General features: G+C 37.9%; 1 protein-coding gene across 3 annotated transcripts in view; it reads right to left on the reverse strand.

Annotated features, from left to right (window-relative positions):
* Positions 1–23,528, reverse strand: part of MAP7 (microtubule associated protein 7) — a 123,901-nt gene that overhangs the window by 33,563 nt on the left and 66,810 nt on the right. For all 3 annotated transcript variants that reach the window (XM_085311273.1, XM_085311272.1, XM_085311271.1), the window contains exons 2-5: positions 22,692–22,760; positions 17,569–17,646; positions 1,869–2,032; positions 924–1,035 (exon numbers count right to left, since the gene is read on the reverse strand). In XM_085311273.1, coding sequence (XP_085167399.1) covers positions 924–1,035; positions 1,869–2,032; positions 17,569–17,646; positions 22,692–22,760 — 423 coding nt within the window. The remainder of the gene's footprint in view (positions 1–923; positions 1,036–1,868; positions 2,033–17,568; positions 17,647–22,691; positions 22,761–23,528) is intronic.

Below are 23,528 nucleotides of genomic sequence, written 5' to 3' on the forward strand. Positions count from 1 at the left end.
CGAGAAAGGTGAATGATGATTCAAAAAAATAACCTAGGAACAGAATGCAAGACAATGATTTTTCACAGGAAAGAAAATAAAAATAAGTTATATAGAGTTAAGCAAAATAATAAATATAACCTTTAATGAAAAATAACTGTTTATTGAAYTTATGACAAACCAGATGTCAGACAATTCTTTTCTCATCCTTTTTTTTTTTTTTATCCTTCATGAAATGCTGTATGCATTGAAATATATATATTAAAGTAGGAAGAGAAGATTTCTTTACCATTTTCTGGTGAAAGAAGTAAAGGACACAAATTATCTTTTGGTTTACAGTCAAATTTAACAAGGCATACACACTCTAATGATTGGCAGATTCTGTTAGTGAAGATAATTGGGGAAAAAGCATGTAGCTAAAATTCACTTTTTTTGTCCAACTTTAAGTTCCTTTAGGGAGAAAAAGTCTCCATGAATATGTGTGTAAGGTATTAAAGATAGCTTATCACAAAAAATAATTTTTCTTCCTCCTGTCTTTTTTAATCTCAGTATTTATACTTGGTCTTCCACCAGAAAGTATTTCCTGAGCCATGATATTTAACATTTGCACACAGTAGCTTGTATTGACAAATTGACATAGCACAGGTGTACCCGCACATACACACAAATACCAAAGAAGCAGAAGCGAGAAGCTGTAGCTAGATAGAATTACAGAATTAATCAACTTCTGAGACAAGTTTTTGGTTTGGCTCAGATTTCTCCTTGTTATCTCTTTGCTACACAAGTACTTCAGAAACATGGTATTGCTAGCAATAGTAAGATCAAGAGCAAAGAATTTAAACCAACATACACAGCATCATCCTTCCTTCCAATAGAAGCAAAGTAAATTCCAGTTAACTGGCAGGGCAGGGAACCTGGCAAGCCAGCCAGGCTTCCTCCTTTACCTGTGTTATTAATGCTGCTATGTAGCGCTCCTCCCCAGGACCACCTGTTTTGCTTTTGTTTTGGCTTCTGGCTTCTTTCAATTGTGCGACGTACAACAGCTTCATGTCGTTCCTTAAGTACAACAGGATAATATGTTTGGATACTATTGGGTTTTTAAATGAACCTTCTCATCACACTCTGCTACCTTCCACACAGACAATAACTAGCAGGCATCTTGAAGTTGTACTCAAACTTTTAAGAGCTGYCTAATAAGACGTACACTCAGATGCAACCACACTAACTTTAAAGCAGGACTTACGCAGCAATTAAGCCATAAGTAAGTTCATCCATTAACTGTAATTTTGAAAGGGAAAGATCTGTCTGAGACTTGTACAGAGCTGAAAAGAAAAACAGTAGCCCTGTTTTGGTAAGCACTGCACAGACAAGCAACAGGACTATTTATCACCTTGCATCTCCCACCTACTAAAGTGATAAGTCATGAGTGAAAAAAAAAGAAAGAAAAAAATAAAGACACAAGGATGAGGCGACTTACCCAGGATCACACAGCAAATAGTTACCAGTTCAGCTGAGACAATTTAGCCAGAGGTGTATTCAATACAATTCCTCACTTTCTTCAAGGTTTTGTTTGAGGACAGCTAGTATTCAGCTCCCCTTACGCTGGATGGCTAGCGATCTACAGTAGACCAAAAAGGAACCACCCACTTTGTTTCTACACTTCTGTGCAAGTTTGAGCTGCRCCATACACTGTAACCCCGATCTGTTCGGCTTAGCTGTATTAAATTTGTAGAGGGCACTTTGAGAAGTATCTGTGCAGGTAGAGCTCAAAATCCTCTTCCGTGCTCTCTTATACTGAYCATGACTTTCAAATGAAAAGTTCCCAACAGAGATGTAAATTTGAAGCTACCATATCTTACAGTAAAAGCAAGCCAACAAATTTTTCGTACCTTATCTTCTTCTATTCTCTGCCTTCGCTTTTCCTCTACAGCAGCTCGCCTTCTCTCTTCCTTTAATCTCTGTTCTTCTAGTTTCTTTTTGCGTTCCTCTAAGTGTTTTTCATAATGTTGCCGTGCTCTCTCTTCTCTTTCCAACCAGATGGATTCTCTTGCAGCTATAAGAAAAGTCAGAAGTAAAGCATAAACATGCTCTGTTTGATGAAATTCTTAATACAATCTGGAAAACCTTTTTGTACTAAAAAACTTTTGTACTCATTTTCTTAAGATACACAGAAGATGCTAATCTCTCCATGTGTTCAAACTTCATGTCACACTAATTCATGTCACACTAATTCATCTCTAACTCAATTTAATTACTGAAAATTACGTAGAAATAGTCAAATTATTTGAGAATACAGCTTCTATAGGGAAGAAAGGATTCAGTGTTGTTTTATAACATTTAGGTACTTCATTTGAGAGAGATGAATGCATTTCCATCGTGCAAGCCATGATAACCATCCTCAATCACTCAACGTAAAAAGAAAGGTAAACTCTCCTTTTTATCACAGCTATATTAGAGGTATACATAATGATCAGAGCAGATTCCTAACATGACAGAAGTGGCTGGGATGACAATCCTAGGGCCTTGACTGTACCATTAGTGGGCCAGAAGGAAACAAATTAGCCATCAAAAAAGTCGGACTGAGGGTGAACTTTAATTTGTTATACACTTCCACTGCTGTAGAGGTCTCAATATTTTACTTCATAAAAGCTAACCAAATATGCAAGACAAAATTTGCTTCCTGAATATTCTGAAGGTCTTACCTGGGACACAGGCTCAAACTACAGTCCATGTTAAACTTTTTACAGATGATAGACTGGACCTCTCCTTATTGCTGTCTTGAAAACTTCAGGTGTCAGAAATCTGTCTTCTAAAAAACACCCTATTACTTACTTTTAAAAATACAAACCACATATCTCAGAATCTTCAAGACTTAACACACAGGAGTGCAGGAAGAGATATATGTGAAGGTCATGAGACAAATCTCACCGAGAACCACATGAGAAGACCTTAGAGAGCTCATTGGTAACACTGCAGCAACAACAGGGAACCAGCTGGCAAAGTTATCAGAAAAACTTCTAATATTCAATGCCAGGAAAGTAAGGAAGTTCTCTACCCAAGTTTGAAACAGTATTTTTTAAATTCCATCTGAAGTAGAGCGTACTGCTATAATCCCATACTCTAGAACAGCAACCAGCCTCCAATTAGTAGAGATTTCTGTTAGACACAATCACAGACCCAAAAGCAAACAAAACCTTAAATGCTTCCAGGTGTTCAAAGCAGAAATCACAATTTTTGATCCCTTATAATGCATCTTCTCCAAGTCCTCTTTTGCATTTTCCTGCCTACTTGAACAAATCTGATAAAGAGCTTAGATTGGTAAAGGTTTTTGGGAGACAGTACATAAGTACATAAGGTTTAGGGAACAAAGTAAAACAGTTCATATTTAGGCTCTCTGCCTCAAGAAAACTGCTCTATCCACTTCAGATGTCAAACATTTTGCTGAGCAGACAACATTGTTAGCTTTGCCATAGGATGCTAACCAGCAAAGAGAGCTTTGCTCAACAGCCACAATCAAAAAACCACCTCTCGCCAAGATGAGTGAAAGATCAGCAAGATGGCTGCACGAAATTCAATGATGAAACATAACTGGAATAATTACAGCTACAAGGAACACTACAGCTGCTTAATTATTAACAATAGGACGGAAAAAAAGCAACACCTATACATGGAAAATAATTGAAGAGTCAATAGAAAAGAAGGATTTTGTTACAATAATTTGTTAAGTGATTTGAAGGAGGAAGCAGAACTAAAAAAGAAAGCAGAAAAGCAGCTTCTAGAACAACTGAAACCTGCAAAGGTTCCTTCTACACTAAAGCCTTGTGACGTGACATAACAAAATGTTCTCGGCAAAAGCTGACAAAGAAACAGAAGGATTCTTTTAAGCTTATAAGCAGCTGAATGGAGCAAATGTCACTTACATTCTTGAGGTGGGGGTTTTTAAATCAACCTTTCACCTAAGGTTAGTGGTCTTAGTATAGGCCAATATGGAGAAGACTAGCAGATAACCTATCAGATTTTTATTAATTTGAGTGTTTTTAACAAATTTTCTTTTACCATACAGTTCTCATCACAGGATAGTACCTACTAAGCAAACACACTTTTTTTTGAAACCCCACCCCAACAGTAAAGAATCATGAAAAACTACAGGAAAATAATTGTTAACACTTGCTTTAAAATAATGCCCTAGAAAAAAAGACTAGAAAAAGTCACGTGCAGGGCTGCTACCTTCCTTTGGCCCAGGTACTGATGTGTGCTCAGGAAAGCCAAAGCACCACCTCAGCCACACTGTGCTGGGACAACTGTAAGATCTTGTAGGAAGCATACAGCCACGTATAATAAGTCATTGGAGATCAAAGACAGAAAAGCCTAATTAAGATAAAGAGCCAACTAGTGGCCAACTAGTTAAGGTCATACCTCAAATATTCAGAGAACAGAAATGAATCAGAAATCAGCCAGCCAAAACTGATGTTCCAAACACGAGGCTAATCTGTAAACCAAAAGTAAAGATGTGTCCGCTGCCCTTTCTTGGGAGCTTACAGCTCACCAAGAGAGTAGATGGACAAAGAGATGGCTCTGTCATTATGGTTTACCCTTCCTAGGACTACGTGATCCCTCATGACACTGTTTTTCTATTGCCCAGGGCCAGACAAGACTGAACCAAGAATACAAGCTCCAATAGGACACTACTTTTTTTTTTTTTTTTTTTTTTTTTTTTAAAAAAAAAAGAGAGAGAGTTTTGGCCATAACCTGAATCATCGAAGCGTAAGACATGTCACCTCTGCTGTCCTGTCTTTTCTTTTGGTCTCTGCCTTTTGCTTAGCAGTCTGACTTAGCTAACCAATGTCTTTGTCAGATCCGCTGTCAGCCTGTCGCAAAAAAAATAGAGATTTCTGCAAAAGCTTGCTCTTCCTATTAACTGCTGCATAGTTGGACTGCATAAAAGAGTTAGTCCAAGAACAGACAGTTGCATCAGTGATCTGAACTGTTTTTTTTCCACTTACTTGTTGGTGCATTTACCATCTTCTTCAGAAAAGAGGATAAAAATCTTTAAAAGCAGCAATCCCAGTTCATTTCAACTGACTATGCTTTTTCAAAAAAGCTAACATATTTAACATCACCTAAAAACAAAGAAAGATTTAAAACAAGATTGTAAAARAGATTGCAAAAGGAATATGGAATAAAGAATATCATTAAAGTTTTGAATGTGCAAACCCTGTGTACTGCAAATATTTCATATGAACTTGCTCCTTGTCTTGAATCTTTGATTAAAACTTTGGAGGAAATCAATACTGACTGTTACAGGATGGGGGTACTTGAGATTTCCCTACTCAAAGTACATACACCAAAAAAAAATTTTTGAATATAACTGTTCTGGTGAGATTTTGCAACCACTTTAATCAAAGCTCTGGCTACTGCCAAAAGGAGCGGCATTTGYCTCCCTCTTGGCTGTCGGGCAGTACTCGCCCTGTGCCAATGATGCCGCTTGCAGGACTGAGACCAGATGGATCAAGGAAACAATCTGGTTAAAATCAGATACTTCTATTTGTTTTTTCTTGTGATGCTCTTAGGTACAGCTGGGTCCTGGTGAAGAACAGTCAGCCTGGGCAATGGGTAGGCAGACACACCGCTGAAGGGGTTTACTGGGCTCGGAAATGGGGAGATCCTCAGGTCAGAAAGGRGCTGTGGGCAGCCGCTTACCCAAGCTCTTCAGATGAGCAAAGGTGAGCACTTTGCCAAACTCAACAGCCAGGCAATACAGGAAAAAGTGAAGCTGATTTAACCTTCTGACACCAAACTGATATAAACCCAGCCCATGCACAAAAAGAAAGTTATGAAATATGGCTTCTCTGTATTTCAAATTATGAAAGCTGCTACCTCAAGCTCAAAATTAAGCTCAAAAGTCCTTTTCTCATCGTCAGAGAACTCCGCGGTTCTGCTCTGGGTGATATCATGATCCTGTTCCTCTCACAAATCATACTCTTAGCTTAGAATACGTTTCCATATTCTGTTTCCTCCATCAAGAGTAGGAATACTAAATACTGGACACCCCTCGGAAAGCAGATGTTCCACAAAAGGCACAGTTAGAGCAGGAAATTGAGCCTGTTACTCATGAGCATACACATGGAAGAAGGAAAATGACAGTCAGAACTTAAGTTTAAGGGCCTCTTAGGTAAAATAYTTTACTGTATAAAACTGAACTTCACTAATAATACACTGTGAGCAACACAATGCTTTTAAAAATTATCCTTCCATTTCAGCACTATGTTTTATCCTTCCCTTTCTCCTCCAATAATTGTTTATTAATGCTASTCTGCAGTAACTGTTAATGCCATTCCCGGAGGATATGTCATCATTCACTCTCCTTCAAGTCRTCCTCTATAATTACATCCAGTGAAGCTTCTACAACTACTTTTCACTTCCAGATCAGTTTCCTATTCGAATCTATTGTTACATTTCATTCCTATTACAGAAATGTCTAGAGGGTTTGCTCCAGTTCTGAGGGACACTTGCACAATACATATAAAGACAGTCCGTAACGCTCTGTCGCTTTAAAGGTATTATTTAAATGTACAATTTTACWGACTGATTTTATTCTAATATGCAGAAACTACAATTACTCTTAATTTCCAATCTTTATTATGTGTAGATGTCAGAAAAATAGATCTTGAAAAAATGAAGAGATAATGTCTTACCCTCTTCCCCAAAAGAGGTCTGGAATATTTACTGCTCACAAAATTTGCATAGTTTGATCTTTATTGTTATAAGCATAGCTAACCATTCTTGAGTGAAAACAGATTGCAAACATGTGGTGTTACATAAGGGAACAATCTAAATTAGATCCACCTTCGCATCGGAAATGCTCTAATTAAACTCTTACAGCATCTTGTCACTGTGCTGCTATACAAATAACAGCAAGAAACACAGCACACACACCTTGCTGCACAGGCCCTGACCGAAGTAAATAATCCAAACAATGTAATTCTTCAGAACTGGAACTTACCCAAAACGTTTCTGTTTCAGGAGCTTTAAAACATCCGTTCTCTTTCGAATAAKTTAAGGAATTCAGTAGCACAAATCTCATGAAAGTCCACCTAGCTGCAGCATGTTGGCTCTTATTCAATGATCACATAAGTACAGACTCCCACGACCATATCAAAACAAGCCACTGCTGTGAGTCAAAAGACAACCAAAGATCCCGAGATCATCTGGATCTTTTGTGCCTGGCATCTGCTTACAATGGCAACCCAGCATAGAAAGGCTCTTTAGTTTCCTATTGAAAACAAAGCCCTTCCTGAAGGATATGAGAAATTAAGAAAAGTAAATCAAAACAAAGTTATTTCACTGGAATAAATTTGCCCATTAAAGATACAGGAATTATTATTTTTGTCATTGACGTAAATACCTAAACCTTCTTGGGATATTTTATTTATGGTAGTTTCTGTAGGCTTCAGCCTGTCATGTTGTACAGAAAAAGTACTGAAAACAGTAATTTGAACTTCTCAAGACTTAAGCCAAGAAAAAACTTTTTTTTTTTGTTTTGGTATGTAAAAAAGTTAATATTCATATGCACTCTCAGTGTTAGGCAGACAATCAGAATATAGAACCTTTTGATAGTAATGCTAATCTTTGACTCTCTGCCCCAAGTGGAAGGGATTATAGAAAGCATCATACTTCTTGATAAGGAAAGACAGCTCCATAACAGAAACACACATCAGTGATGGATTATCAAGACACATGATATTGATAGGCTGCAATAAAGTAAGATACAACAAAAGAAATAGAAAGAGGTAGCTTTTATATTTGCATTTAAAATCAGTTTTAAATCTATCATCTATGAATTACAGGTAAAAGGCTACAGAAAATTTATACCCATCTGTTAACATACGGCAGCTACTAATTTTTTGCTTGGATGAACTGTTTATTAAACTTGTCACTGATACATACAAGTATGATTTATAATTTAATATACTCATTTTCTGAGCGAAAGTGTAACACCTCCTTTCATGAATTTAACTTTTTTCCACAGACATGGAATCAATTCTTCCCTTTTTTCTTTCTTTTTCTTTTCTTTTCTTTTTTTTTAAAGCAGTATTAGTACCTACATCATCTCTAATTGGGACAAGAACAACATATTCCCACTGTTTTTATTGTTTCCTGGATGCATTACAGACCTTTTTGCAGGACCATAAGGCTCAGTGTTTGCCATCTACAAGGTAGGTATACAAAGTGATATAAATTAGTATCCAGAGATATACAGTATCTTCAAGGATAAGGAAAATACATTAGTTTAAAAAAAAATTTAAAACTGGGGGGAAGTCTACTCTAGGGTAAAAATTAGGGTTATCCAGACCTATTCTGGATGCACGGGTGTGCATCTAGAAGCACTCCAAGCCGCATTTCATAGATAGAAACATCTACATTAAATTTCTTGCTCTGAGAGGGAAGCAGATGGGCCTGCAAGAAATAGAAAACCTCCAATCAATTTGGAAGAGCAGACGACCTGCAAGATGTGGAGGGGGAAAATGGCATCTTTATGGTTGGTGCTCCAGGACCTGCTAGGAGCTATGCTAAGTGCTGAGTTACCTGGACTCTGGTAAGGGACACAGTTCAAAGAAAAGGCTTCTCCTTGGGGCTAAGCCTTAACAACTCCATGACATTTCTCTCTTGTATTATCACACACTGCCTGACAACAGGGAAGAATCATTTAAAGGAAGCTTGATCCTCATTCATCCAATAGTACCTGCTGAAACCTTAAGCAGCAGAGAAACATTTGCATTAAAGCTGGAAAAATACCAAAGAGACAAGCAGATTCTTGTTTTATGGATTGTGCTAAATAATTAGGTAAGTTAGAAAGAACATTTGTATGATAAAAGGACACAAAATTACATCATTAAAAACAAGATTTAGAAAGTGAAGCCTGGACACTAATATCTTCTGCTAGTTTACAAGCCAGTATTGCTGGATTAGACTACAAGGGAACATAATTAGGCTATACTTCTGGCACCTTACCCTGAAGTTACTGAACAACAGAGCAAAAGAAAAAACAAGCTCAGTCAAGAAACATTCCAATACTAACAGACATGCAAGACTTGTAACCAGGTAATTTTAAACTAGAATTAACTAATATAACATAGGAGATGTTCAGTCAGTTCCAGGCCRTGTACATTTCTTTTGTGGAAATCATTTTGTTGGCTTTCCTCCTGCTAATCTAGCTTCCAGTGCACTGACAGCAGGCCTGTTGCAGGGCCTTTAGACAGGTTGTGAGCAGAGAGGTGCCAAAGCTATACACCTGCGCAAAGCAAGGGGAGTCCTCCAGCCCCCCTTCTGTTACCTTTTGCTTGAGCCCTTTATCCTCTGATTTACTGTCTATAGAGGGACCAAGCAGCCTAGCTCTGCTGTTTCTCATTTTCCTTTTTGCATCCACCTTGGACATACAGGTTACCTGACCAGTGAGCACAGAGTCTTCATCAGTTTTCCAGACTTCTGTCTGTTCTGACTTCACAGCACTGACCTTAGCAATAGCTTTCTCTTCTGACCAGTTTCACCTTTCCTCACTGCCAGCTCTGCACTGTCTGAGACTGTGATCATCTCCTTGCTGCATCAGCAGCAAAATGGATCAGTGATGCTTTAACTGTACCTAAAAATGGGAACATTGTATCAGCCCACAGAAATGGCTGACTGAATGAATTAAAAGGTGAACTTCAGAGCTATTAATTAAAGCTGAGTTAATGTCAGATTCGTAAGTCAGCTCTGAGGGACACAGAGCACAGAAAATTTTAAATTAATTTTCTTAAATTTTTTTTTCTTGTMTTATAAATCCTTCTGGCACTCTTCATTTCTCTGAGGACATCCCACAATGATTCATTTGTTAATGTCACCAACTCACAGTTTCTGGGAGGCTTCTCCAGTATCCGTACAACCAGAAAGCTCTGTCTCCCACTGTCAAAGAATAGGGTAAGCCAAAAGGAATTCACAGAAAGTTTATTTGTAATTTTTATTATGAGATATTTTGCCAATGATAATTTGCAGATGGGAGAGAATCACATGTCCTAATGTGATCATTTAAATATTACTTTAATGCTTAGAGATCTAACTAATCTGAAACTTAGACACATAGTCTAAAAGCTATGATTAATAACTTTTCATTAAAGAAAATGAGTTAAGTCAGATGGCATTACTTTCATCTTCTGTTCCCAATGTCAGAAACAAATCCAGCCAAGTGTCCTTGTCCAGAAGGGTTGTAGTTGTGATAAAACAGGGTTCAGGCAAGATTAGCGTAATTCAAATATGCAGATATGTAAGACTTCAGAACTGTTTGCTCAAATTTCAGGGACAGAGATACTACAAAGTAAAAACAAACACAAAGAACCCCATTCTTCCTTTTTGCTATACCACTATCTAAGGTTTCTTGAACTAAGAATAATTTTAAATCCAGGTAAATTCCATGTGGAACATATATTTTGATTTTTCTTCCCAATTACTGAGAACCACGTCTACATTAGTAAATCAAATGTGCCCAGAAACCAACTGGCATGTAATGGCTTGCATCTGTATTACTGTATTTTTACCTTCCAGAACAGTGGCAGCACTCAAATAATATGTTAGGAATAACCMAGAGGCTTCCTCTGCCAGTTCTCAAACCCTGCCCAGAAACCAGCTAGGAGAGGGCTATTTGACTGGAGCCAAAACCATGACAGACACCATCGTAACAGTGCAAAAGCAAGAAGAACTGAGTTGCAGTGCCAACGAACGTGCTCCGGCACTGTTTGGTTTCCTAGAATAGGTGCAGCCAACACAGCAAAGCTGAAGGCAAAGGTGCCAACTGAAAAAGCATTAGCTTTTAAACTTTTCAGTTTGATGAGGCTGTGCAGTATGAGCTGGAGCCCAGGGAAGTGTGACTGCTGTCTTCCTTTTATCCTCTAAGAACAGCCCCATTTGGCACCTGTGCCTTCACCTACCACAGTCSCTCCTGAGACTCCCATCTTGCATGACCGAAGAGGATTGGTCTCACACAGAGAGATTTGATATTCTGAAATATTTTCTTATTTTAAAGGATAAATGTTAATTTTATGCATATACACTGTGAAGAAAAAGCACCAGCAGGAACAGCACAGAATGGAAACATGATTACTAAAGAACAAGTGTCACAACAGATGACAGGACCAAATGGAAGCATTATCTATTGAATTAAGCAAATATTTTCCTAATAAYCCTTTAAAGGTCTGTACACATACATCAGTAAGTAATGCAAACACACTACTAAATGGTCAGGGAAATAATCAAAACTGAAGTATGGCTGCTAAACAATTATTTTTATTTCTGCCTACATGAAGAGTCAAGTCTAAAAGAGAGAGTAAGGCTAAAAAAAAGGAAAAAAAAAAAGAAGCTGATAAAAATATATTAATCATAGAAAACATGAATCATACCTAGAGGRAAAAAAATCATCTTTCAGAAGTACTGGGATAGCACTTCAAAAGCAATGTCACCTCTTCCTGACAGGGTGGTTAGCATGACTGMAATAGCACACATGCCCCAGCATGCCTACCCCATTTTCTAAACTAAGTTCCAAAACTAGATGAAAACATACTKAAGTGAAAGTGGCACTTTTATAGTAGCTTTTTTATTCATTTTCATTAGGCAGCGTAACTTGACCCTCAAGAAACAGCAGATACTCATAGTTCCACCACATAGATACATATCTATACAACAGAAATAACAGCAATCTTATCCTAAAGATTCAAATGGAATCAAACTTAATACTTCTAGGATACTCCAACTGTTGAAAAGAAGAGGTGATTTAGACACCCAAATGGGTTAAGTAAAGTAACAGTGCTAAAATGCCACTGCTGGGTGCAAGCAAATTCTCAGAGAGCAGAGCACATGCCCAACCACTGTACCACAACGAAAGCTACATCCATCACAGTAAAAAGCAGAACATGTCCAAAAACAAACAAACAAACAAACAAAAAAAAGTTAAAGTGTAGAAATAACAGAAGAAGGAAAAATAGGTCTTAAAACAACACTCCTGGAACATCAGGGTATTACACCAATAAAGAAACATACTAGCAACTAAACTGCTACTCCAAATGATGTCAGTGCAAGGAGGTGAACGACTTGGATTGATTTTCATGAGAAGACAGAGATAAGGTGACCTTGTGTGATTCAAGTTGCTAAAAGCACAAAACAAAATTGCTACAGATTACTACCATCTCTACACTTCCAGACCTAAACACTGAGGTCGTTTTGTGGRTTTTTTGAGCAAAACATAACTTATTTTCAGGACTAAAAGGCCAACTTCTGCTTAAAAAGAAGCCTTTGTTAAATTTGACTGAACAATTTGAGAGGAATTTAAGTTTAAATCCAACTTCTAAATCTTTCCTTCATTTACTCTTTCAAAGCTATTGCCACAGGATTAATATAATCCTAACTCCAGTTTTTAGTGAGAGACAAACACATTTATGTAACAACATTATGCAACTTGGTATTTGTTGAAGATGGACAGTTTAGCCACTTCTTTGCTACGGTTCACATGACATGAGTGACTGATTATCCAGGATCTGCACTAAAAAATAAATAAATAAAAGAAGCTTGCGTGCCACAGTAGAAATCATTGCTTTGCTGTACTGGAACACAAATCTCAAGAGACAGGTTCTAAATCATAATGTTAACAGACAAATACATAGATGAAAGCATAACCCTACTTCCAATTTTCTTGTTAGYTCAAAGTAATGTTTCATGCAAGAACACAGAACGCACTCTTGTATTGCAGGGGCACGCAGAATCCTCCCATTTAGGAATGAAGCAATTCCACATCAACTTAATTAAAGAACAAGCAAACAAAAATMCCACTGTTGGATGCTGCTTTTATGTCACACTCGAAAAGAAACATTCCTCATTAGAAGTCATGTCATTTCAGTAACAGACTTTCATTTGTCAATAACTAGGAACTCAGAGTTCAGGAACACTGGGGAGTAGCCACCCCCTTGCCACGTTACCCCCTGAGCAAGCCAGAAGTCCTGCCAGTGGGACCCTCTGAGATACACCGTGTTGAACGGGGCTGTTAAAACTTCTATCTTGTCCTCAGCTGTGAAATTGCTGGCTTTTCAATACAAGACCATATGACTATGGAGTGGGGAAGGCTTTAAATAATACTGTGTTCAGAGCAAAAGAGGTAACTCTTGCATGTCATACTAAACTGTGCTTCGGGCCTCTTAAAGGATTCTACCAAATGGAAAAATTGCACTGACACAAGAACGAAGAATGACTTCTCCCRAAGAGTACTGTAGCAGAGATGTTACCGTTCTCCTCCTCTTCCCCTCATTTTTTTTAATGACTTTTGGTTTTTTAATTTAAAGACAAAAAAATGTTCTATTCCAATTTGTACATGCCTTCACAAATGATTCAAGCCACAGTCTATTAAGAAGAGAAAGGTGTACCTGGCAAGTTTGAGCATTAAAAACAATTACCTGATCAAATAACATGATACATGGCTATCTTTAGTGAATCGTTATGTGCATAATTTGTGCTGACTCAGTATGGTTAGGCCTATTTGTATCATATAAGGATTGCTTTTTCTCCCCCTAATGACTAATGAATTTGTAGAGACTGGAAAAAATATTTTGTTGTATTTGAATTTCCCCGCTGACCCTCACATCAAACATCACTTGACTTTAACATTGTAATATTCTGTCTGTGCTCTCTTGCTGCTATATAACAGAGGGGCAGCAGCCTCTTTTTCTTCTGCCAGTTTAAATGACTTATACTTTCRGTGCACCAGAGAATGAGAGAGCATGTTTACTGTTCTACTAAGCAACTGTTTGCTTAATCTTCAGTTACGCTGCTGGCAAGCTGACTCTTTACAATATCTGAAATTTCAAGTTCTCCCCAGATGTATTAACTAGTCATAATGAAACAGGATCTATCATATACACAACACTAAGCAGAAGATAAGAGGTTTGGGGAAAGGACTTGTCATGTTATTATTTCCAAGACCATAGCCTTGAAAAAGCCCAAGTAAGTCTAATAGCAATTGTTTTGCGAGTTTGATCCCTACRCACACTAGTACACATTCACAGAAGAAGCTGTTTTGAAATGTGCCCACTCTTCCTCTGGAGCATTAGAGCAATCTTTCACCTTCTCCTCTCCTTTGCAGCTATCTTGGAGTTGCTCAGACTAGATGCGTTGCTGGGAAAATAACACAAGGGAGCAGACAAGACCCTGTTGTTACATGAATCCTTGTTAGGAACATAATTACTTGTAAAGACAACTAAGAATGTAAAATCCTGACAAATAACTATTCTATTTGTCTGCAACACCATAAAGTCAGTGCATTAACAATGTGACTAATGTCTGTCCCCTGTTTGTATCTCATCTTCTCCCATCAGATGCAGATACAAGTATGTTAGAGTGCTTCATACAGTAGAGGAAATTGCCTAGCAGAGCAGCCTGAACTGTGCAAAATAGGAAGGAAAGACCAATGAAATGCATTTTACTTCTAGAACAGTTTTGCAGATAGTGGAGCAAAATACCCCAGAATMACCTCACACTAGCCTCAGAGAAAGCTGCCTTCAGCAAAGATAAGCTTGGTTCAGAGAACCCCACTGTGCTAAAGGAACACAGATGTTGACCACACTCAGAGTTCATTTCACAGTTTCAGGCAGGCTTTTCGACATCTGGAGTCCAAGTCATGTGATATCTTGAAGACTGATTTTCATGATAAACTCTATAAAAAAGCTAGTATAGAGAACAGAGGGCAGACTCAAGGTAAACAGTACAGACTTGTTACAGCTCCAGTACAAATATCTAAATATCCAGAATTAAAGTCCATCAGACCAATCATATTTTTCTTTATTTTGTATTTTCTACAGTCTCAAAATAAAGTTTCTAGTCATTCTTACTGATTTAAATGAAAAGAACTATTCCAGTTAAACTGTGTGAGTTACAATAACCGTTCTCCTTTACTAAGTGAAAGAAAAAAGAGCCTTTACATCAGTGTTAGTTATCTAAAGGCTCTACCATGACACTGCCAAGAAAAAAAAAATGAGTTAAAATATGATCCACTAGCACAAATAGCTCTGGCTCCACTCCTCACAAGCATAGAGAGGATCAAGAACAGCAGCTGCATTTTAAGGTCAAGCAATTGATAAAACATCTCTCCAGTAGATAAAAAGTGACCACAGTCTGCAAAGCAAACACCATCTTCTAGCATTACCATGAGCTGTGTAAGATCTTCAACCAAAAACCTAGAGGGCAAGCCACTTCTGCACAAGAGACTGCAGTGTAATTGTCCAGCCAGAGGACAAGGCTACTGCTAAACTGAAGCAGAACAAGTCTTCTGAGGCTTATGTTCTGCTGAATCTTGCTTACAGGCACCTGCTTGTCTGCCACCAAAGCAATGCAAAGTCAGTAAACAGAAAGCAATGGCACATTGATGGCATCTACTTGATTTAACTCAAAATGAAGAGAAAAAAACCAAACGCCCTTTGGTGTCAGATAGCATGGGAACCACCACTACATATCAACTTGGTGTCTGCACTACAATTATTATTGTTCCTTTTGTCTTTTAGTGACTCAGTCACCAACCACTAGGCCAGTAGTGTGCAGAAGGTGAGATACACTAACCCTCGTCCAGTTCTGCAATTGCATTTGTAAATTATGTGACACAGCACTGGTATTGGTTAATCCCTGTAACAAAATTCCTGTTTGAAGCCAACACCTTGACTCTTCTTCTGTGTCTCCTGCTGCCTGTGTACAGAAGTACATACTTCTTGACTAAGCTATGTGGTCTTCTGATCCTGTCTGGGATGCCARTGATGAAGATCAAGTGTTAACAGCTGTTGGCTAACTAGCTCTTGGGCTATCTCAGGCTAAGGTCTGGCTCTTGAAGATCTTTAACTCTCAAAGATAGTAAGAAATGAAGGCATGCAGTGACACTGAAAATTAAAGTATTTTTTGTGGAGAGAGGAGGAGATGGAGAAGGAAAGGAGTGCTTCACTAAATTGTGGAAAAACAATACTCATGGTGAACACATCATTTTGAATCCTTGCACACAGACTGTAAGAAGTAAAGCTGAGTGAATGACTGTCAGTTCYCTGTTCTATCTAGACTTAGACATTCAGACTCTGTATACTTAAATTTCTTTGCAGATATGAAAGGCCTAATTTTTCAGATGTATCAACCAAAACACTCCAAAGATTAGTAACTTTCTCCTGAACTAAAAAACCTCCCACACAAACTAATGGCAATAATATTTCAAGCACAACTAAGTTTCCCCTTCTATATATGTTTCAYTGAAAAAAAAAAATCTAGTCACTTGGAATTTCGTGGGATGCAAAAGTCATTTGAACGAGAGCAGAAATTATTTTGCATGAATCTAATGAGTTTACTTACACCCTCTAGATTTTCAAGCAAGATTAGTAATTTCATTCAAGTAAACAAAAACATGACATATCGCATTTGAAGTCAAACCTAAATACTTTCAAAGGCCATGACCATCTGAACTTTTATGATAGGATTTTTTTAAAAAATGTCCTGCTAGCACCATGTATCAGTGTTACACCTTTTAGGAAAGACTCCAGGAAAGGACTGTGAATTAAGGTGTTTCTCTTCCCTCACCAAGTCTTTTGCTCCTCAGTCKCTACCGGCATCATTGTTACCAAGGCAGCAAGAACTTCAAAATCTTTATTTCTGACTGACAGATTACCAAGACTTACTCCATGTATTTTTCTCTCTGAGACTCTGCTGGGGAAAAAGTGCCCTGCTTAGAGGAYGAGGTCAGCAAGTGACCCTGTCCCTCTTTACACTCGGGAAGCCAGAAGCACTGCAGGACTAGGTAGAAGGAAGGTCAGAACAAGCTTGACGACATGCAGTAGGCCAAAATAACATTGCCAGGATTCGGTATCTGGTATCCATAGTGATTTTGCTTTTTACATAATTCTACAGTCCTTCAACTATCACACTGCTCAGTGTAGCATCCATCACAAGGTAACTGTTAATAAACTTATTAAGTAACCTTCACCTAAGAATTCACTTGGATAATACTATGCACGTTCATGCACAGGTGACACAYTCACTTTTATAGGAGAGTGAGCACATCTATTTGACATCTGCTAAAAAATTTACCTGACTAAAAGTCCCAACATTATAGAGAAAAACTCAAATTGTACATTGGCAGCATGTTTTGCGATCCTGTTTTATGGCAATAGAGGATTTATTCAACATATTAACAACTCTAACCTTAATTGGTTGTTTAAACTGGAGAATCCCRTTTATGTTAAGGTTCCTTGTATGATTTCAGAAATTAATCACTTTTTCAATCAATTTCATAAAGATGAGTAATAGGTACATAACAAGTTTAGTAACGATAAATCTCAGGACGTGTATGAATTAAAAGCTCTAGTTTAAAGATGAAAGAGCTAAACAGCTAAAATGACACTACTGCATATTTAGCGAAATCAGTGTGTGAAACGCTACTAAAAGCAAACTGGCAAAAAACTCACACTGCATGCATTAAAAAAAGAAATAAAAACAAACAAACAAACAAAAAAAACCCCTCTGCAACCACACGCAATATAGAGTAGCTCTTACCTAATTGTTTTTCTCGTTTTTCTCTCCGTTCCCTAGCAAGCCGTTGCCTGTCATCAACCTTTAGTATTGGTGGATGATCTGCATACAAAGGAGAAAAAGTTAGAGATGTTGAGTTAGAGATAAAATTGAGTATTAGCATATACAAGCTATTATGAGAACAACCATTAAACAGCTCTATTTCAGTATCAGAAAAGAGCAAATGTTTCCAGAAACCCATCTTATATAAGATGGAACAATTTTTAAARGTACTAATCCTTTCCAATTATCTTAACATGCAAACACGAAAAAGTGCAAAAAGTGCACAAAACAAAGTTGTAACTCTTATTTCTAAGCAAAACTAACTAGCCTGTGAAGATCTATGAGGAAGGACTTGTTTTTGCCCCCAAACTTGGAACAGTTTGATTGCTTGAGAGTGTTCTGACAAGATAGTGTTTATTACTTCATAACCTCTCTCCAAAATGCATTTGCAGTATAATTCAGCATCCTCTTCTTCCCACCAATATTACTTTAAAAACTAATAAACATTATTTCACAGAAGTCAAAGAAAGCTCACTACACAAGCAAAACTGATCAGACCAAAACACTGTAGCAGTTCTGGTTGGGCTCTTGAAGTGTGACAGGTAAGGCAGGAGACTCAATATCACATTAAATATGTTGTTCATGTGTGCAAGTATTTCAAAGGCTCTAGCAGACATGTTAAGGCAGTGCATCATGTACATAGTATAACACCAATGAAGAGAGAAAATAGTTTCCTTCAACTGTCCTTGTAGATTGTAACATAGCTACAGAATTTCTTTAAAAATACTTGTGACTGGACACCTGGATCATGGCAAAAAGCCTAAAGATAACATACGAAAAATCTGTCTCAAAGCCAAGGTTTGATTATAAAAACACTTGGCTGGATAAACGTCACTTGCTCAGTGAAACAAACTGAATTATTTGGAAAAATAAAATGCTAAGCAGCCAGCATCCTACTTCCAGTCTCAGCAGTGCATCCGAAGACAAAATGGGAACAAAATCTGAGTTACCACTTCATCTCAGCATGCTACCAAAACTAATTTCCTACTTGTCCCTAGACTCTTCTGTTAAATCTGGAAAGCTGTTTTTTCACGAGCTTTAAAAAAGTCTGYTTTAAACAAGCACCCCCCTCCACTCCCAAATAGAAAAGCTTTCTGGGTATAAAGAAATGGCTTAACTTACTCTAACATTAAGAATAATTCAGTTTTAAAATATTACATGTTACTATCTAGGATAGCATCATCATGGAAAGTGCCCAGAAAAAGAAAGGTTCCTGTAACAGAGGCCATTTTCATTATTCAATGTGAGTAMACAAATACACAATTTGTAAAAACACACAAAGGTCAGTCTCCTTCTGTGTACATACTGTACTTACCTAAGGAAAAAATCCTAGGAAAACAACATGTTGGACAATGCAAACGAGGCTTAAAAGAGATATTTGGAAAAATAAATCACTGAAGCCAGAATGATGTTTTAGAGCAATTTTAAATAGCCATTTGAATTAGAGGACAATCAGTAATGTTGATTTAATACTCTAAGAGAAGTTCCCGCATGAGGATGACAAAACCTTCCCTCTTGGATGAGGGAATTCAGCACTCATTATCTTCAGATTAATTATTTTCAAACTCTTAACAGTGAACAATGATCATTCATCTCAGCAGTAACCAGAACATATTGCATTGATATTAATGTCACTAATTGAGGCTAAGAACAGCAGGAAGAAATCCCCTTGCCTATGGTAGAAGAACTACCATATTTTTCATTCAAATATTGTACCTCCAATGAAAGGTATAAAAGCATGTGAAAAGGTCACAAACAGGGACAAAGATAATCTATTACTTAGTTACATATCAATCTTTAATTCTTGATAAACAGCACATGGTGCTGGCATTTATGAAACTATACCTAGCCATACCATAGATTTGTCCAATGTACAGCACAAATCAACATTTGGTTGCTGAAACAACAGCTTGACAAGGAACGCTGGCTTGCATGCAGTCTCTTCAGCATGCGAACGCAGGTCAAAAGGGTAACAGTATTTATTCTCTCTTGTGGCTGGCTAACAAGAGCCACAAAACGTGAATTTCTGTAATATGAGTAATTAATGCTACTGGAATCAATGTGCACCAACTATGAATTCCTTTGAAAAACATGGACTCCCTTGCAGGGCTGTCAGAAAAGTCAATACAACACTAAGTTGACAGAGAATGATGAGACACTGGGGAATAACCTAAAATACATGCTGCTTCTTTTTCAGAATATACTATTCTCTTTCCAGTTTTTCTCTCCTTTCTTCAGAGGAGGAGAGATTTCCCTATCAAGCGAGAAGAAGCAATTCTTCAAACAGGCAGGAGGATTACATGGACAGGCAAAATGAAGAGGTCTCCCCTAGGAATTCCTAATTATGAGCAATAGGAGGAATAAAATAAATTTTTAAAACTGCCCTCTGCCATTCTGTTTCAAGATGCCCAATTATTCTTTCTATATCTCACACACCTGACAGCACACCYCCATCCCTCTCCCCATGCCCCTCTCMTCCAGTGTAAGCATGTGTGTTCAGTAACAACCACTTCCCATGCTAAGACTTGAGGGGTGCAAAGTAAATATTGGCACAAGGATGGGGATAACACCTTTGCAGCACACCCACCATCCCACTGCTTTTGCTCCACTGGTAGCTGGTACTTACAAGGTTATTGAAGCAAATCTGATGCCGTTAATTACAATATCTTTTCTAGGGCTAGTAACKGACCCTTCATGGTTTGGCGACAAACCTAACCACTAATGTTTGCATTCTGACCCCAGCTAACCTGCTGACACACYGAGTAGGCAGTTTCAAACTCGGTTAGAACAAGAAAATTCACTAGGCCTGCTCCCCRGTTTCTCATGTCTCTCTGCCCATTACCATCCCATCAGTCGAGTATCTTGGGAGCTGGCATTTTAAGAATACCAGGGCAAACATGCAAAGCACTCTCCCTTGCTTATCCCCATCATCATGCAATAGCTTTAGGTTGATAGACAAGAAGATTGGAGGCACGTCATTTGTGACAGATCCCGAAAGGATCCCAGGTCTTACAGCCACAGCTGATAGCTGGGCATGTGCAAAACCTTACACAGGATACTCCGGGAAGACCAATGTGTGGCTGTCGAAGTTGCAGCCTGGTTATGCTATGATGCATTTCAACACTCAGTAACCTATTTCATTAGACAAAAATAACTATTTATGTTATTTATGCTAAATACTATGCCCAAATGGGAGGTTTACAGAYTAATTCTTAAACTATCCTTCTAAAAAGGAGAAATATATTTTGTACTTACTTATGGCTGGAAATTAAACATCTAAAATATATATGAAAAGCGTTTTTCATAAACTTACAGGGCTTATTATGAGGCCAAAATTATTCTTAAAGAATTTACCAGTCTATTGAAAGAGCTTAGAAGCTGTAAGTACTGCTTTACAGAAATTCAGCACTGAAAYGTCAATTTTTTTTGTCCCTAATTATGTTAACAAGAGTAAAATGCATGCTTTTCAGATCTTCTATATAATTAATAGTCAGTGAACTCTTACACACAGTCAATACTTGTAGAAATTAGGTTATTTTGCTAAATTACTAATTGTCATATTTGATTATTACATATGGCCGGTTTCTATAGGTCAGGGAACTATTAGCCGCACCTGCCATAGCAGCAATTGAAAAGATGCATTCTGCAGTCTCGAAAACCCTCTTCCCTCTGTCTAGCTCCATTCACATTCTCACACATTCAAAATTGCTTATGTTTATCTCTTGGACTCCTAGTATCTGTTCAGCCTGTAAACACCTTCTAGGCAACAACGACATTGTTTATGATGGCTGTCACCCTGCTGCAAGCAGTCTCTGTTTTTTAACCCAAACACTGTTTGACACTGCTCTCACACAGTGTAAGAACAGGAACCAGCTCCCAGGATTTCTCTCTTTAATATAGTGGCTCTCAGCAGCAGGCTGCAGGCCCTCTCTGCAGCCCCAGGGATTTTGCATTCCTTTCTACACACCAGCACAGCTTGAAGGGAGTGGAGGAGCAGCTAGGATACCCTCTTGGGAGATGAAAGACTGGGATTAAACTACTGCAGGATAATACTGGATATTGAACATTAATAATAATAATGGATATTGAACATTGTCCAACTGCAAAATTATGGTTTTTGGAGGGGAGAATAAAAGATAACATTAACTCCACTCACTCTTCCTCTTTCCCTTGCTTTTCTGACTGAAAGCAGCTGTGAATGCTGTGCTTTGTCCTGGACCGAGCACTGTCAGACAGCACATACTGGATGTGGCCTGAACACAGCACCATGTTTGCTGTGTTCCTCTCTGTAAACACAGGCCTGAGGCAGCTCAGAGACAGAGCAATAAAGAGCAGTCACTGAGCTGCCAAGCTGTCAAGCAGTTGAAACAGGAGTGCTTATAGTTTGCCCAATCCTCACCATTATTAACTACACCTTTCAGTCTTGGGTACCTAAAGTACAACACAGGCAGAATTCAGATACCTAATTGTTCTTCTGGAACTTGGCCTAAGCATCAAACCGTAACAGACTGGTGGCATTAAAGATTACATATCAGCGTCTTAGTACATGGGCTTTTAACTGTAAGTGCAGCATTAATGGGAACAGTGACTTAAATCCACATAGTGTAACAATCAGGGACAGTACAGTAATGACAAACATCTGCTTACTGCAGAGCATATAACAGAATACAGTGTTCTTTGTGGTAAGTGAAGAGGTATCTCAAGAGATGCACATTATACAAAGCTATAAAGCCCCATTTACTGTAGATAATTCTGGTGCAAGCACAGAGGCAGGTACAGTAGCTTCTCTATCTCTATCTCTGTCCTCAACTCTCATTCCCAAACTGCACTAAAATAGATATTTTCAGTTTTGTTCTTCTGTGAATAATCACAGGCTCCAGCATAAGCCCATATGAACAGTCACTGGTATTAGTTTTGACTGAAACAGTAAGAGAAGTGTAAGAGCATAAAATATTCTTAAGAAGAGGTTCCTAGGAAGACAGCTGTTTTTGCACATACCATTGAAGCATACAGCACTATGCTCTGAAGCACATGTAATGACATACCTGGTTTAGCTCCAGCATTGTGAGCGCTTTGTCCTGAAGCAAGTTTCTTGTCTTGAGAACCTTCAGATGCTAAAATATGAAAGAAAAAGGATTTAGTTAACCACATTACTGGACAACAGTTGAACAATCATTATGCTGCAATTGACATTGCCATATTCTCATTAAAACAAGACTGTGCTAAAATACTACTTTGTATTAAGCCACAATATAAGTGAAGCTACAGTACAAGTTCACTGCTCAAGCTGAGGAAAGAAATGTAGTAAAATATCCTTTAAACAATATTGGTCTCATTTTTTTTCATGCTATACTGTTTGCAAGTAATTTTTCCTCTTTTCTTTACTTCTCAGTGATGCTCTAGCAGCTGCTACTTCCAAACATCATCCTTTAAACCTTTTCTTTATTTCCTTGTGAAGAAGGATTTATCACACTGATAACAGCAATTAGTAGGAACAATAGAATGTTACTGCAAAGCAACTTGAAAGACACAGACATTTAAGCAACTCGTTGCAATGCAGCAGTTAGAAAACTGTACTGTCAATCCTAGATTTCTAAAAGTATGATACAAGATACTAATGACATCTTTACAGATTCTTTACAAATTACTAATGCATCTATTATCAAGAACTGACAAAGAGTACAACTTATAACATGAATGAAATCCCACAAGATGAAAGATTTCCACTATTTCCAAAATTTCTTTTTTTTTAAAATCAGGTCCATCAATCAAGAAAGAGATATTTGGGGCTCTGAACACCCTTTCAATGATCCTTCATAAAGGAAAACCAGAAGATTCATTATGGTACTTCAAATCAGAAGCTCAACATCTACCTAACTGAA

Source organism: Rhea americana, unplaced genomic scaffold, assembly GCF_003343005.1.
Source record: "Rhea americana isolate MKP2758 unplaced genomic scaffold, rheAme1 scaffold_337, whole genome shotgun sequence".
Classification (NCBI taxonomy): domain Eukaryota; kingdom Metazoa; phylum Chordata; class Aves; order Rheiformes; family Rheidae; genus Rhea; species Rhea americana.